General features: G+C 34.3%; 1 protein-coding gene across 12 annotated transcripts in view; it reads right to left on the bottom strand.

Annotated features, from left to right (window-relative positions):
- PPHLN1 (periphilin 1) overlaps nucleotides 1-18,350 on the bottom strand; it is a 182,178-nt gene that overhangs the window by 21,861 nt on the left and 141,967 nt on the right. For all 12 annotated transcript variants that reach the window (XM_077753216.1, XM_077753221.1, XM_077753213.1 and 9 more), the window contains one exon: nucleotides 17,881-18,021. In XM_077753216.1, the coding sequence (XP_077609342.1) occupies nucleotides 17,881-18,021 (141 nt within the window). The remainder of the gene's footprint in view (nucleotides 1-17,880; nucleotides 18,022-18,350) is intronic.

Raw genomic sequence — 18,350 nt, 5'->3', positions numbered from 1 at the left:
GCACAAGTGATGAACAAAAGAATATAGAGTTCCTACCTTTAGGAAGCCTTCTTCTTAGCAAGAAAGACATATAATAAAATGAAAACACATAAACATGTATAATTGTGGTGTTAGAAAGAAAATAAAATAGGTTCAGTGATGGAGGAACTACTTTGGTCAGGTGGATTAAAAAATGTTTTTGTGAAAGGATAACATTTAAGCAGAGCCCTGAAAAATGAGAAGATGCCAGTGAGATGATTCTAGGCAGAAGTAACAGCATCAATGAAGGCCACCAAGAAGAGAAGAAAGTGTGTTCTATCAAGAGGTCAATGTGACTGCAGCATAGTAAAACAAAAAAAAGTGTAAGGGTAATATGAAAGAAATTTGCAGGGAGAGGTAGTAGACAAATCAGCATATCTCTAGAACCAAGGTAAAGACTTTGGATTTTTATTCTAAATATAATGGAAGCTGCTGGAGTATTTCAAGCAGAGAATCAATTATATTTAACAGGTTTGGAAGTCAGGAAATAACCACGGCAACATTCCATTTGGCTTGGAAGATGGAGAGTCAAAGTATTCTGGAGCAGAGCAACTTCACCTTTGTTTAAAAATTCTATTGTTTGTTCCTTTTAGTTGGAAAATTCTAGAATTTATTAGCCATTTCCTGCCTTAGTTAAAAAGAACATCTCAAAAACATTAAAAAAAACAGTTTTCTTTACCTCTCCTTTTAAATGCATCATGACCAACAGCTGAGTTATAGATGTAAATTTAATTTTTATCATTTGCCTCCTTAATTGTGTAGTGCACACTATACACCTGCTCAAAAACCTGGGTAACAGAACTGGTCACACTTCCTGGCAAAGAAACAATTGAATTCAAGACAAAGAGACCATGTCTGTGTCATTTTTGTTTGTTTGCTTTCAATAGTATCACTTTTACCATCTTATCAGTGAGCATTTTTTAAAAAAAATTTAGCAACATTAAAGGTGTTCTTTCTTGGTCAACTGTGGATGAACAATCTGGTGTATCTTTTCTATTCTTATTCAAAGAATGCTGTGAATTGTTGGAATAAGTCCAAAACTGCAATTATTTGATCTACTCCTTAATCTCTCTTGTTGACTTCCATATCAACATACACCATATGGGGTATCTAAGCCCTTTCCATGCCTAATTCAGGAACTCCCACTGCTGATAGGACCCTCCCCTCCCTATCTCATTTCCCTTCACTCTTAGCAAAATTGCTTCTCCTCAACTTATCTCCTCTGCACCTTAGAAATGGCTGTCACTTATTCTCCTTCGCCCTAGTTACAGAAAAAGGTTTCTCCAAATTTTCAAAGTCAGTCCCTCTGTCTATGCTATTGATAAATTCTCCTGCTTCATCAATTATTCCACCCATGTTTGTTTTTTTTTAATCTTCAGTCTCTCTCATATTACCCCTACCCTTTCAGAATGTTCAAAAGTAAATAAAAAATAAGCCAGGGGCGCCTGGGTGGCTTAGTCGGTTAAGCGCCCGACTTCGGCTCAGGTCATGATCTCGCGGTTGGTGGGTTCGAGCCCCGCGTCGGGCTCTGTGCTGACTGCCAGCTCAGAGCCTGGAGCCTATTTCAGAGTCTGTATCTCCCTCTCTCTCTGACCCTCCCCTGCTCACGCTGTCTCTCTCTCTCTCCTAGAAATAAATAAAAATATTAAGAAAAAAAAACTTTTAAAAAAATAAAAAATAAGTCACCGAGTTTTATTCATTCACCTGCCACACAAGTCTCATGCACTTGTTCTCCATTTCTGACTCTACCAACCTAATCCAGGCTCTCATATCGCATCTGAAGAACAGCCGAACATTTCTGTACAGCTAAACTAGTATTTTTTAAAAATCTTGATCCCAATTCTCACATATTTGAAATTCAAACTATTTTCTCCTGGCACTTAAATTTGTCCAATTCAGCTATCCTCAGAACACTATCCTGCATTTGCCATTTATTATCTCTCCTCTACCAAAACCTTTCTGTAAAATACAGTCTATAATCAGACCCGTTCTCACGCTGCTTTAATTGCTCATCTCCTACTGTGTGCTTTTAACTTGTGGGGTCTGCAGTAACTGAGTGTTTACTGCCAGAACTGAACTATAGTCAGGGGCTCTTGGGTAACTCAGTTGTCTAAGCACCTGATTCCTGATTTCAGCTCAGGTCACGCAGGATCTCATGGTTTGTGAGTTCAAACCCCACACTAGGCTCTGCGCTGACAAGATTCTGCTTGGGATTTTATCTGTCTCCCTTTCTCTGTGTTCCTCCCCTGCTCATGCTTGCTCTCTCTCAAAATAAATAAATAAACATAAAAAAAAAAGGGAACTGAATTACAGTACACAAGTGGTGTTGGAACAGTCCTTCCTTCCTGATTTGCATTCCTTATAATAAAACTGTAATCCTAAGTATAGCACTTTTCTGAGCTCTATCAGTTGTTCTAGCATATTATCAGAGCTAATGGGGTCATGGGAATGCTAGTCAGTTGGAAGTGCCAGTGGTCTGGGGAACCCCAAAATGCAGCTGGGTTCTGAAGTAAGGGCAGTCTTGTTGGGAAGCATTCCCTTTAACTTGTGGGGCCTGCACTAATTCTGGGTGGTTAGTGACAGAACTGAACTGCAGTATACCAGAATGCTTCTTTCCAAAGCTTTTCTATCAAATCAACAGAAAGTTTCTGAGACTATTATTCAAGGCTATTCAAAATCCTTCTAATATACCACAGTAAATATAATTCTGTCAATATCAACTCTACAAAATCATAGCAATAAATGCTGTGGTTTGGGAGTAGGATGGAGAAATGAAGGGTATGGGGAAAGAGATTAAAATCATCTGTGTAAGATATGGTTTTACTCCAACTAAACTACTTGTAATTGCTGACTATTCCAAATAGTTCCCTATTTTCCATCTTCTGTCATTCATCTCTGTCTAAAATCTTTTACCTCCGATCTCTACCTATGAGGCTCCTATCTGAATTTTAAGAAGCCAAGCAACTGTCACTTCCAAAATGAAGTCTCTTTGGTTCTCCTGACACTTTTTTTTTTTTAAATCTCAGTTTCAAGGCAAATAAGCATAACAGAAAGCAGCAAGTAAGGAACAGTCACATTTCTACCATTTCTGGTATAAGCTTGAACAAGTCACTTAAGCTTTTTAAACATGTAAAATGAAGATAGGTAAAACAAAACACTATTTCCCTAAATAAACTCTCCTGCCTCAAAAAACCTAGCAACACATTCTTTTAAAAGCACAGCTAAACTCTTAAAATAACTAAGGGTAATTGTCAGCAATCATTAAAAAAGAAGAAACAAGAAACCAGAGTGCTAAGCTAATACCATGGGCTAAGACTGCCCCAAAGAGCCAGGAACTCAGAGCCTGCTCAGAAATGAGAGACAAGATCTCTGGCCCATTCAAGACAAGGTTGGATCTCAGTTCTCTGCATAAAGCCAGGATCTTTGTGACAGCATGAACTAAAAACAAATAAACCAACAAAAAAACCCAAAAATCACCTATCAGTAAAAGAAAAAGGGAAACTTCTCTTCCTTGATCTAGCCTCTTAAGGCAAGAAGACACAGAATATTCATAAACTTTGGTCTATCTTCATGTGCATTTGAAATTCTAAATGTAAACTCACAACTCCAAAATACAAACTATACAAGGGAACATGCTACCATGACCAAGAGTCCACAGAAACAGCACCTGGATTAAAGATCTGAGACTTCAGGTATTAAAATTATCCAGTATAGAAAATAAGATGTGAAAGTAAGAAGAACGAATGAAAACATCAACAGTAAACAGTCTAATAATTCTAGGGAGATTTACAAAGAAAACTAAATTTAACTTCTAGAAATGGAAGATATAACTAAAATTAAGAACCTAATGAATGGTTTAAACAGCAAATTACAGAAAACTGATGACTTAGAGAGTCCTGAACAAAATACCTGTAATTTCAGATTTAAAAAAAAAAAAGACAAAAGTTTAGAAAGTTTAAGAGAAATGAAATAGGATGAAAAAATCTGACTACATCCAACTGGAGTACACAAGAAAAGAATAGAGGATACTCAAAATCCAAAGAGGTAACTTTTTAATTTTCTAGTTCTAATGAAAATGCAAATTCTCAGATACAGGAAACATAAATTAGTTTAACCACAATAAATTTTTAAAACAATCCATATCTTAACATATTATAGTAAAACTGCACATCAAAAAGGAAATATTAAAATAAAAATAATCTCTTCCCCTTGCCCCTTCATACACTGTCCTAAAGGTCCAATTTTTTACATCAATAATATTTTGCATAATCTTCTCAATATATTTTAATCATATGCAGTACATTTATGAAAAATCATCTCAATCTGGTGGACTCTGAAAAGTATTAACATCTGGCTGTGTTTCTGCAACTAAATGATAAAGATGATTTTGCTTCTTCCTTTACTTTCTCCTAATTCACTGAAGGGAAAGATTCTTAAAAGATATACTACTCTATTATTTATCTTCAAACTAAAATAGTTTGAAGCCAAACTACATGGGACTCAGGGTGCATTAAGAACTCCTAATTCTGTTCATTCAACTGTTAAACATTTACTGTGAGCCCACTGTAGGCAAGGAACTCCAGATGATGCACAGATGATTAATCAGGCAAATTTCTTTTCAGCCTATAAAGTTAAGGAGTATTGTAGTTGAACATATGCTAGCTATGAGTAGGAGGAAAAGATGTTATTAACTTTTGGCTGTGCAACTTTCATGGGCAAACAACTTGGCTGTGCAAGTGATGAAGTCAGTGAATAAAGATAACTTTTTTGTATAAATAAAACAAAATCTTAAAAAGTGAACATGCTGCAAACAAACTACCCTCCGTTAACACCAGGCTTCCACTAAAAAGTCCATTTAATGTTTTTTTTATTCCTTTGCTTTACATGGGGCCCTGATCTCTTTCACAATCAAGATCAAGAATGTACAACATTAGAAACATGGAATGGAAAAATATTTTTACATAAGAAAAAGCCTCTTCTGAGATAATCATATGCATTTCTTTAAGCTTGGTCCCAAGGATACCATGATTTTTACTAAAATAGCTTATGATTAAATATTTAAATAGAATAAATGAGTACTATTTCAAATCTTTAGATTACAAAATCTTTTAGTAAGACCTGATTTGATCTATAACTTTTAGATAACAACTATTAAATAGGATAGAGAAATGCATGTAGTACAACAGTTGTTGAAATCAGCATAAGACGTTTTTCTTCTTGGTTTTTTTCAGTGTCAATGAAGGATGCTAATAATAGAATAAAATTTCAGGGCAGAACAATGCAAACCATAATTAGAAATCAATGCAGTATAGAACCATCAAAGCTCCTGGGCAAGAATTATAACTGAATACTTCTCAAAAGTATTATACTTCTCAAAAGAATTATAATGATACTTTTCAAAAGGTGTGTGTGTGTGTGTGTGTGTGCATATGTAGGTATTCCTATATACATGAATGTTATGTATATATGTATGTATTCCTAAATAAGCCAGCGAGGCTAGTAAAAATAAATAATCTTCCAAGTTAAAAATATCCTAAAGATAGAAATAAGTACCATAATTTGACAGTCTATATATAGCAGAAGACAATGGAGCGCATACGTTTGGGAAAATGTTCCGGAAAATTTTGATACAAAGAAGTGACTTAATGGGGGAGAGGTATACTACTATATTTGCTGATAAGGAATTTTAAGAATTTTATAAACTGAATTCATATACCATAAATGAGTATTTCAAAGTTACTGTAAAATACTTCCTAACAATCTAACATGGGGATTATATGGAGAAAATAATAAATAACAGGCCAAAGCCTTACTCCAAATATAACATTGCTATTTATATATTCTGAAGGCTTTTTCCCAAGCAAAATAATCTTCAAAAGATATATGTACAAAAATCAAGTCCTACTAGCCCTAGTATAATTACTACCACCCTAAGTAAATGGAGATGACAATACAGCATCACAGTATTACCATCCTACTCATTTCAGTTATTCAGCATCTACTTTTATTCATCTTTAACTTCTAGTAAGAGAGAATCACTAGATGCAACTGACAAGAAGAGTCGTTTTTTTCCTTCTTGGTTTTAATGACATTAATTATAATTTCAATCCAATGGGTAAGGAGCAGTAAAGAATCTACTCCTGAAATCATTCGTTACACTATATGCTAACTAATTTGGATCTAAATTTTTAAAAATTAAATAAAAATTAAAAAAAACTTCAATCCATTCACAAGTATTATAATTTAAAATACAAGAATTAGAAAAGGAAGAGATTATTTTCAGTGTAACTTACAAATTACATGGTTTGAGTTTGGGCCCAATTTTCCTTTTTTTTTGTTTTGTTTTGTTTTGTTTTTTAAATTTATTTATTTTGTGAGAGAGAGAGCACACATGCATGAGAGGGAGCAAGGCTGGGAGGGGGAGAGAGAGAGAATCCCAAGCAAGGTCTGCACTGTCAGCATGGAGCCTGATGCAGGGCTCAAACTCCCAAACTGTGAGATCATGACCTGAGCCAAAACCGAGAGTCAGATGCTTAACCAACTAAGCCACCCAGGCACCCTGGGGCCTTAGTTTTCTAAGTTGGGGTTCTAGGCTAACCTACAATAGCTTTGTAAGCACCCATGAAGACTTAAATACTTTTCATCAACCATGAAAAATAGTACAAAACAATAACAGCAGCCATTTTGGGTATAGACACTGTCCTAGCCAACTTAAATTATACCTCCATTTAATTCTTACAAAAAAAATTTTTTTTAATATTCAGTTTTGAGAGAGAGAAAGTGAGAGAGTGAGCGAGCGAGTGCACGATATGGGCAAAGAGAGATGGAGACAGAGGATATGAAGTGGGTTCTGTGCCGGCAGCAGGGAGCCCAATGTGGGGTTTGAACTCACTAACTGTGATAACATGACCTGAGCTTAAGTCGGACACTCAACTGACTGAGTCACCCAGGCACCCCATAACTCTAATACGAAGTGGATAATAGCACCATTCCCCTTACAGTAGTGAGCAAAGCAAGACCCAGCCAAGTGAAATGACTTTCCCAAAGACACAGAGTTAAGTGGCTGAAATGGGATTCAAGCCAAATCCCCCAACTCTGAAACTCCTACAGTACTTATTCTAACTACTAAAATAATGCAGTAGTATTGTAGTAATTCTCCATAAATCCTTCTACTGACTATAAAATTCCATAGTGAGGATACACTAGAATCTATTCAGTCATTGTTCTTGGGTAGAAAAAAATGATCCTTAATGGAAGTTGGAGACATAAATAGCAATGAAAATTTTTTAAAGGGTAAATATTTAAGTAAACCTAAATGAATATTAACTGCAAAGAATACTGTTATTATCTTGTGGGTTTTTTGTGGGTTTTTTTTTTGTGGGGGGGGATTTAAATATATATGGAAGTAAAACACACCAGTAATAGATCAAGAGGAAGTTCAATGGAGTTAAATTGCTCTAAAGCGCCTACACTGAAGTTAAAAGTACTGGTAGATTAGACTTCACTAAATCAGGAATGAATGATGTAAAACAATATATAACTAAGAAGAAATTGCTGTGTATGGAAATGAATGATAATTTCCTAAATCCCAAAAAGGAAAAAAGGAGAGAAAAGGGACTATGGAATAGGAAGAATTACTAAACCTAGATTTATCAGTAACTACATTAAATGTAAATGGTCCAGTTGATCCAAGTAAAGTCATATTTTATCAAAATGGATGAAACAACAAACTCAAGTCTATGCTGCTTCCAACAAAAATACCTTAAATACAAGAATGTAGAACAGCTGAAAGGAAGGTGACAAAAGAAGATACCATAGAAATACTAACTTAGATAAATGAGGCAGCATTAGAGATTAAAAGAACTACTTACTTCAGAAAGATATAAAATACTTGTAAGTTCATATGTACTTTACATCACAACCTAAATATATAAAAGGAATAAAAACGCTTAAAGGAAATTAATGAATCCACAAACATTTGAAGGTTTTAATAGAACTTTTTTAGAAATATAAGACAAGCAAACAAAATCAATAAGGATATAGAGAATTTAATACAATAAATTTTACTTAGTTGTCATACTAATAAAACAATGGCCTCAAAAAATACAAAATGCATCTTCTTTTTAAGTATATAGAATACTCTGAAAAACTGACTATGTGTTGGCCTACAATGTCAGTCTCAACAAACTTCACAGGACTCAAATCCTAAAGTGTATGTTTTCTACTATAGGGGTTTTGAATTAGAAATTTGTTTTTATTTTTAAACTGCAAAATCCCCTATGTTTGTGGCTCTAAGGAGAAATCCACCCCCCAATATTCTAAACTGAATGACAACAAAAATAACAATTGGAATTTTTTCAAAAAGAGCAATTAAACTCAGAAAAGTAGCGATGGGCAAAGTCTCTAATTTAAGAATTAAACTTATATAGATTTGCTATAAAATATTCCTAAGAAATACTCTGAAAGTAGTCAATAGTACAAAACTACAGAGAAACAGGCAATGTACTTAACACTACCATAACCACTGTACAGTAATTTTCAACATACAAGGGGCTTTAACACACAGTGCTGTTGGTTCTGTGGGAGAGCATGTAAATTAATCCCATTTAACAAATAAAGTAGAGGGTTCTGAGAAGTTAAAACACAAAGTGGAAACATCCAGTAGTTACTATCCTATAATACCTACAAATGTCCTTAATAAGTACTCAGAGACTAAATAAAATTGTCAACTTACAAAAGAGGAAGTGAATAGCAAAACTAAAAAGTCTGGACTACATTAAAAATAAGAAAATTTTGAACAACTGGAGAAAAATCCTTACTTAACACTTGTTGATAATGGAGGAGGAGGAGAAGTGAGAGAAAGAAGCTTGTGCTCATACCTATGTCATGGGGAACTTCTATACTGGAACTACTTCATACCTGGATAATTATTTAAGTGATGACAGTCCCAGGGACAAGGTCCATCTCTTTTGGTACTAGTAACACACTAAATACGGTTCTTACAAAACTTGGTATCTGTACTGCCCAAAGTTTATATTTTACATGAAAATAATAACAGAGTTAAAATCTTCATATTTACAGGTTTCTATCAGGTATAAAATAACTTACTTTTTTTTTTAAGCTTATTCATTTTTGAGAGACAGAGAAGGCCAGAACATGAACGGGGGAGGAGCAGAGAGAAAAGGAGACACAGAATCTGAAGCAGACTCCGAGCTGTCAGCACAGAGAACATGGGGCTCAAACTCATGGACCACGAGATCATGACCTGAGCCAAAGTCGGATGCTGAACCGGCTGAGCCACCCAGGTACCCCACTAACTTACTTTTAAATGTAAAAGCTGATATGCTTGGTTTTAACATTTCAACTATGATACACATCACCTTATGAGATAACTTTCACATGAAACTCTTAAAATGAAAATGTTACACTTGTACTTTAGCAAAAAGTTGCTGTAGGAAGAATATAAGCAGATTTTGACAAATAATAATTTTCAAAAACCTTGAAATCTGGCCAAAATAAAGGATTTACCTTTAATGTGGTTTGAGACTAAGAAATTTTTCAGGGGTAAATCTTATGTGAGTGTATTTTACGAAATCTATATATGTAAAGTCTGAACAACTGGCTGCTAATAATGGATTGTTAAATACAGTAGGGTAGACTTGATGTCTAGACAAGATAGTGGTGAGAGCTGCACTTTTAAGAAGTTCATTACTTGCTCTGATAAAAAGGGAAAACAAAGAATGTTTCTATTATGTAAGGTTAGCATGAATGCTTAGATCATGCATATACAACAATAGAGCTGCCACTGCTTTGAAAACAATTTCATCTTAATCCACCATGTGTTAAAAGCAGATTTTTACCATGTTCCTAACTCTAGTTTCAGGAAGATGGTACATTTGATTAATCTTCTACCCATTTTACTTTAAAACTAAAACCAAAATATCCTTTCTATATTGAGAGAGAAGGAACAAGAGCTAGTGAGAGTGCTGGGAATCACCAGGCTATACAGATAGTAACTGAAACTAGACACTGTTAAAAAAAAAAAAAAAAAAAAAAAAAAGTCACAGATTGAATACCAATTAAACGTAACATCTTATTTACTGAAGAAAACATTTTCTGTACAACTCATTAGCTCAACAAACAGTAATTACTGTTTGTATTGATTCATAGCAATGGCATATCTGAGTTTAAAAAAACATTTTAATATAAGAAGTTAAAAAATCAAAACACCGAAAAATTTTATACTTAATCTGAAATTAGCTACATATAACAGTGAGTACAGAAGCAGATATATTTAGCTTTTAGTTTTTAATGATTTGGATTAAGAAGGGACCTAAAATTGTTTAGTCTAACTTCTTTATTTTGAGGAAAAAGTGAAGAAAAGCTAGTAAGCAGTCCATATGGTCACAAAAAAAGGTTAACACATAGAATTCAAATTAAAGTAAAAATTATATATTAAGTAGATTCATCTAGATTGACACTAAAACATTATTAACTTATAAACCTAATAACCTAGACAGGCAACAAAGTGATTTCTGAATTAATCTGATCTTTTTTACCTGGAGTAAGGAAAGGACGTCTACAATTTAACTATAAATAACCAGATAAACATATAATCTACTCTTCTTTCAACAGAGATGTTTATTTCAAGGTAGAAATATCAGCATTTTCATAAAACAACATTAGAATAATGTTAGGATAGATAGTATTCTGAAATAGTCAAAGAGGTTTTAAAAATGAATTTGCCTTATGGCACTTAAAATACTGTTTTTAGTTATTAGTCACCAAATAAGAATAAAGAAGAAATGGACTTTTCCGCTTACAAATTATAATTTTCTGTGATTTAAAAAATACCATGAACAATGCATTTGAAGAATACTTCCAAGCACATCCCTACAACAGTATTGGTTTAGATTCTATAAATTGTATCTACTAATAATTTTTTTAAGTTTACTTATTTACTTTTAGAGAAAAAGCACATGCATGGAAGGGGCAGAGAAGGGGAGAGAATCCCAGGCAAGCTCTACTAATAACATTAAAAAATATTTTTTAAACTTTATTTTTGAGAGAGAGAGTGAGCGAGAGCGAGCACGTGTGAGCAGGGTACGAACAAAGAGAGAAGGCACAGCATATGAAGCAGGCTCCAGGCTCTGAGTTGTCAGCACAGAGCCCGATGTGGGGCTTGAACTCACAAAGCATGAGATCATGACCTGATCCAAAGCCAGACACTTAATCGACTGAACCACCCAGATGCCCCTGTCCTAATAAGATTTCTAAGAAAGGTTGACAGTGATTGGTTTAGGGAAGAAATGAAGATCTCTCTGTAATCTCATATATTCCAGTTATTCTTGGATTGCCATGAGAATCACGAGAAGTGTTTTAAAACACAGATTTCATAACACAGGGACTTAGGAATTTATTAACAGGCACTCTGGTGATCTCTTATGCAGTCATTAAAACCGACACAGCACTTCACAAGACACAAACCCAAGCATTTGATACCCATAACTAAACCAACTCCCCTCCAAAACTGCTCATTTTAAATGTAATACTTGAGCCCTGTGTCGGGCTCTGTGCTGACAGCTAGCTCAGAGCCTGGAGCCTGTTTCAGATTCTGTATCTCCCTCTCTCTCTGACCCTCCTCTGCTCACGTTCTCTCTCTCTCTCAGAAATAAATTAAAAACATTAAAAAAAATTTAAAGGAAGCATACAGAGACACAAGTACAAATTCTTATCTCTACTCCTTGGGATCACCTATGATCCATATATATGTGTGTATATACATACACAGTATTATGTATAAATGGTATGTACACACACATAAATACTATATATAAACTGTGTACACACACATGTGTATATACGTTACATAGTGTATCTATACACTGGGGAAAGAAATTGGGTAGTTAAGAATTATGAAGAAGGAAACTTGTTTTTCACTGCATAATTTCTAACGTTCTTTGAAATTTATGCTTGTATATAGGACTTAAAGTATAGCCTTAATGGATGGGCTGAAGGGTATTTACCATAAATCAAATCAAATTACATGATTTTGACTAAATCCTTATTACTGTCAGTGTAATCAACTGTTCTGAAAAAAGAAAGACTTCCATAAATATTTGTTACAGGTGTTATTTATACAGTGTTTTAACTGTCAAAACTCATCCAACCAAATATTTAGGATCTATACATTTTACTGCACATTATACCCAAATTTAAAAATACATAAGATAAAACTTTATATAAAATTAAAGTGGCTATAGTTCTCAACCTTTTAGTACATTCGAAAACTATAGAAGAACTTAAGAAAAAATAATCACCTTCTTCTAATTCCTTGTTACTCCAAATATGGTCCACAGACTAGAACAATCAGCATCACTGAGGAGCATGTTAGAAATTCCACTCTCAAGCCCCATCCCTGATCCAGAGTCAGAAAATGTGCTTTAACAAGACCCCCAAATGATTCCTGTGCATGTTAAAGCTTGAGAAACTCAGATAACCTAATTACCAGAATATTTATGGTAGAAATCCAAGAAGGTCTACTTTTAATGAGCCCCAGAGATGCACAACAAAGGTAGAGTCACAATTTAAGTACTGTGTTTTGAGGGGGGAGAGACTGAAAGTTCCTTCTTTAAGACTGTTAGTTTGCAAAGCAAAAAATCCTAATAAATAGCAGTTACTCACTACCTTTAGTAGTTGTTTAATTAGCTAACTGCTTTTCTGCTACTTAATGTATGTCTGTAGGAGGATTTTAGCCACTCTGACATTCATAGCTGTATGATCTACTAGGCAAAACATGCATATGCATATGATATATACACATATATGTTATATATATTACATATATGTATATCTTATACACACATATCTATATAGATTCACTCAGATTATCTGATCCCATCTGAAGAAAGAAGACAGAAGACTCTAATCCGGATCTTGCCGGGGGGAATTACAAAGAGATTTTTAAATATAATTCTTTATTTTGCCAGACCTACAAAAAATAGACAATCTCACTGATAGGCTATGTCTTAGCACATTTTGACAAAGCAGGAGGGACAAATTTTTTTTTTTTTTATGAGAAAGCTTTTGGGTTTTTTTTTTAAATGTTTTATTTATTTTTGAGAGAGAGACACAGCGTGAGCAGGGGAGGTCAGATAAAGAGGGAGACACAGAATTGGAAGTAGACTCCAGGCTCTGAGCTGGCTGTCAGCACAGAGCCCGACGTGGGGCTCGAACCCACGAACTGTGAGATCATGTCCTGAGCCAAAGTCAGACGCTTAACCTACTGAGCTACCCAGGCGCCCCGGGACAAATCTTAAATAAGAAAAAGTTCCAAACAGTTTAGGTAAATATTACCTTATCCCTGGAGGTGCAATAGAGGGAAGAAGGGTTATGTAATAATACGGATGTCAATTTATTTGCTTTGTTCAAAGTGTCAATTTGTTAAAAGATTCCTCACTGATAAAATAGCAAGTAGTGGGATGCACTTACTTTCAAATCAAATAATTCAGTAACTGTAGATATGTGAGGACTTGTGAGATATTACAGTTAAGGGGTTAACGACAAATACCCAAGACAGATTAAGAATCACCCATACTTTCGTAGGTTGTCTATCTAGGAATTACTTATAACGACAGGTGAAATTTTGAAATCTCTCTCTCTAAGCTAAGAAGCTAGGAACCTCAAAAAAATACTCTGGTAAGTGAATGTAAAAGTAGCCCAAATTGGGTAAGAATGGGTAAATCTGGGGAAATGAGGGTAAAAAAAAAGATATATCATAGGATCCAAAACATAAGTAGGCTAAATGTGCTGTGGCAAAAGAATGGATCATCCCATTAAAGGATACTGAAGTACAATTGGGATGACTCAAATGATCTCTAGCAACACAACACTCAGAGATGCAACCTGATGTCGTCCGGCTCAAGGATTTTAGACTGTGGTTCTCTATCCATATTTGACTATTAACGTGGGGAGCTTTTTCAAAAAGCACCAACATTTCCGGCTCTATTAAAATTCTTAAATGTCCAGGGAGAGATGGCAATAATGTGGCAAAGAACATGAATATACTTCCTCACTGAAGTGATTCAGATACAATCTACCTCCATATATATTTGCCCTTAAACATCAAATAGCCACTTTGTAGGCACTTTGAATTAAACCAAATTTTGACCTACAGACTGAGTTTATTTTATATTGCAAGAGCCACAAGTTAATGATTTCCTTGGGGCTCAAGCACTGAAGGATCTAATATAGAAACCCTAAAAAAACTGTATGTGGTGATTTATCTCTACAAGATATCTGAACATACTGCACTTGATATAACAGCAGAAAAAGCAGCTAGAGCATTACGCCAATATTACATTTCTATAAAATTCTAAGCTTGAATTGTTGGCCTCATCTATGTAGGCTGTTTTGGGTTATTAGTCATTTTGTAAAATCATGAAATATTTCAAGCATGTGGAAAAATAAAAAGAACGAGTGGACAGCTGTGTAACTATCTGGCTTTTTCAAGCCTTTGCATTATTCCTGTTCACTTGGCATCTAATCCCTAAAAATAAAATGTGCAGATGCTGAAAATGAAGAAAACAAGGGGAAAAAAAATCCCTTTAAAACTATGTTTTCATGTCTAAAAATCACTGTAACTTTTAGACACAAATTTGTAAAATAGTTATATATGATTATTTACTAGCTTTCTGACCGTTTTGGAGTTTTTAAGGTTTGGTTTTCTTGCCAATATATGTAAACCAAGTGCTCTATTAAGAACAGAGTATAGTAACACTATTAAGTACAATAACTTATTTTTAACATTTAAAATTTATACTTAACATTATTAATTTTTCTATTTTATAATACTTCTAATAACTGTCTTTACTTCTCTAGTCATATCAGAATACAATGTCTTCTTAGATTTTTCTTTCTTTAGGTCATCTGTCTTTGCTATAAAAATCTCAATATTCTTTAGTTGTCAGATTTTTCATGTTTTAGAACAATGGGCAAACAACAATGATGAAATCAGAAATCTAGCCATACTTATATGTTAAACATAGATGGATGTCTATAAAGTACCACAAAAACAGATTCCATACCAAATAATTTCATGTGTGAACTGCTAAGCTAGGCTGTACATCTGACTGGTATCTCATCGTTTCAAGAGCAAATAAATCAACTATGAATAATAAGAGACAGGAGAAATACTAATAAATGACAACCCAAAATCCTCCTATCCTGCTACTTCAGTCAATTTCTTCTGCCAATTATATTTTTAAGAGAAACTCTCCTTTAAGAACTGCTGTTTAACTACTAGGAATTTATCCAAAGGATACAGGAGTGCTGATACATAGGGGCACATGTACCCCAATGTTTATAGCAGCGCTTTCAACAATAGGCAAATTATGGAGCCTAAATGTCCACCAACTGATGAATGAATAAAGAAGACATGGTTTACATATACTGTGGAATACTACTTGGCAATAAAAATGAAATCATGCCATTTGCAGCAACATGGATGGAATTGGAAGGTATTATGCTGAATGAAATAAGTCAGTTAAGGAAAAGACAGAGGACAGATGTTTTCACTCATGTGGATCTTGAGAAACTTAACAAAAGACTATGGGGGAAGGGATGGGCGAAAAATAGTTACAAACAGAGAGGGAGGGAGGCAAACATGAGAGACTCTTAAATACACAGAACAATCTAAGGGTTGATAGGAGGGGTGGGGGAGACAGTAAAATGGGTGATGGGCATTGAGGAGGGCACTTGTTGGGATGAGCACTGGGTGTTGTATGTAAGTGATGAACCAATGGAATCTACCCCAAAAACCAAGAGCATACACTAAACACTGTATGTTAGCCAATTTGACAATAAATTATATTTAAATAAATACATAAACTTAAAAAAAATAAAGAACTGCTGTTTAGGCAGAAAAGAAAAATAGTATTAAATCATTCATTCAATAAACATTTATCAAGCACTTAGTAAAAACAGCTGGGCCTAGACACTGTGTTAGGTGATCAGGTTAAGATGCCATCTCTGACTTAAAGTGATTCAGGGACTAGTTAAAAGTCACTGCTAGGTTTATGACTCTATCCACCATCCAAAGAACAAATACTTCTTTTGAGCCCACTACATGCCAATCACTGTAATAAACATAAAGCATAGTCATTACTCTCATCAAGTTTCCATTATGGTGAGGGGAGATAAACAAGCAAATAAAAACATATGTCAGGTAGTAAAAAAAAACAAAAAAACAAAAGAACAAAAAAACAAAACCCAAAACTAAAAAGAAAACTAAAAGGACAAAAGGACAGTAATTCTACATAGGGTAATGACATTTATATCCATGTTGAAGATACATCTGATGAGCAAACCTTTTATTTATGCTCTCAATTAACTGATATCTTGTAAGGCACCAGTTTCCTGCCACCAAATTAAACAGAATTTTCCTTAGTCTCCATTTTCCTTCTATTCTTCCAAGCATCTGACGCTGCTGACCACCTCCAGTTTGAAACTCTGTTGGCTTACATGACAAATCTCCTATTTAGATTTTTATCCTTTGCCTTTGGGATGGCATCAATATGAGCTGTACAATCACAACCAAGATTTATTTAAGATCTTCTGCTATTGAAACAAGGCAAATTGGGGCACCAGGGTGGCTTAGTCGGTTAAGCATCCGACTTTCGCTTAGGTCATGATCTCGCGGTTCGTGGGTTCGAGCTCTGCGTCAGGCTCTGTGCTGACTGCCAGTTCAGAGCCTGTGACTCCCTCTCTCTCTGACCCTCCCCTGCTCACGCTGTCTCTCTCTCTCCTAGAAATAAAAAATATAAAAATAAAAAATAAAAAATAAATTAAAAAAAGAAACAAGGCAAATAGATTTTAACTGATGTGAAAGTGGAAAGTACCCTGAGAAAAGATTTAACTTTATTCTTAATTTCCAATAGGTTTAGGAAGACTGTATAACAATATGACATTTACTCAAAGCACTGGAGAGGAACAACATCTTGTACACACTGAGTAACGTACAGAATTGTGAAATCACTATATTACATACCTGAAACTAACATAACACTATGTCCTAATTATACTGGGGGAAAAATCCACTTGTACAACATGTTACATGTTATAAGACCCTTTCAAATTTTATTTACTTCATTTAATCCTCTAAAGTAATAATACACCATGAGGCAGGTAGTATTTCCATGTTAAAACATTTTAAATTTTGCTATTGTATAATGAGCACATGTGAGGAGGATTAAAGAGAAAATGGTTTTAAATCTTAATAGGTAAGACAAAGCCTCTAAACTTATTCCAATCCAAAATTATACTTCACACTATATTAAGATATAGCTAGAAGGTTCTGATCTATGATTGCTTAAGTAATCTATTTAATCCATTAAAAACAAGATTCTAACTTTTCAGAATGACATCATTAAAATTAAATCTGTACTTATCCTTTACTTTTACTTTACTATTTGGAAAAATGCTTAGAGTATAATGAAAAACATAAACATCTGTAATGCTGATATTCTAAAACATCTGTTAACATTTTGGTATATTTAACATTTCTTTCAGCCCATCCCTGTTAATTTTAATAGTTTAATTGCTTCATACTACCAAGAATACTGATATTCCTTAAAAAAGAAGTTTACTTTTATTTAAAAAATAAAAAAGTTAACAGGAATAGGGGACCAAACTGATCTATATTTACTGTGAAATCAAATAAAAAAATTTATATGTTTTAATTTCAGAATCACAAGTGAAAAAATCAACATGACATATGCTTATTCAATAAATATTTACTGTAACTACCACGTGCAAAATGACAGGAACATAGGATTATGTATTTAAAGAAGACTGAATTCTCACCTGTTCAATCTCTTTGGTTTTTGATGCTATTGCTTTAGAGCGACTGGTTAGCTGACTGTCTTCAAATAACTCTATGCCGTCTGTTGCATTTGACTCAGGTTCTTCTGGCTGGTCAATAAACAGTGGTGCTGTGGACCCTGCCTTTGAAAAAAATTAGAAACCTTTAATTACATACAATATTTCATATGACTATTTATAGGCTCCAACTGGTACATTATGTCAAGAGAAAGTACTACATTTAACCTGTCTTAAGAAGACACTTTCAATTTCACTATGCATAGAGAGCATATGTGAGGAGGACCAAAGAGGAAATGACTGCTACTTTTTAAATTTTAGAGAAGACAGGGGCGCCTGGGTGGCTCAATTGGTTAAGCATCCGACTTCGTCTCAGGTCATGATCTCTTTTCTTTTTTTTTTTTTTTTTAAATTTTTTTTAATTTATTTCTAGGAGGGAGAGAGAGAGAGAGAGA

The sequence above is a fragment of the Crocuta crocuta genome, unplaced genomic scaffold (assembly GCF_008692635.1).
Source record: "Crocuta crocuta isolate KB4526 unplaced genomic scaffold, BGI_CrCroc_1.0 scaffold30, whole genome shotgun sequence".
NCBI lineage: Eukaryota > Metazoa > Chordata > Mammalia > Carnivora > Hyaenidae > Crocuta > Crocuta crocuta.
The sequence above is the reverse complement of the archived record's forward strand: the minus strand, read 5'-3'. Positions and strand labels throughout refer to the sequence as shown.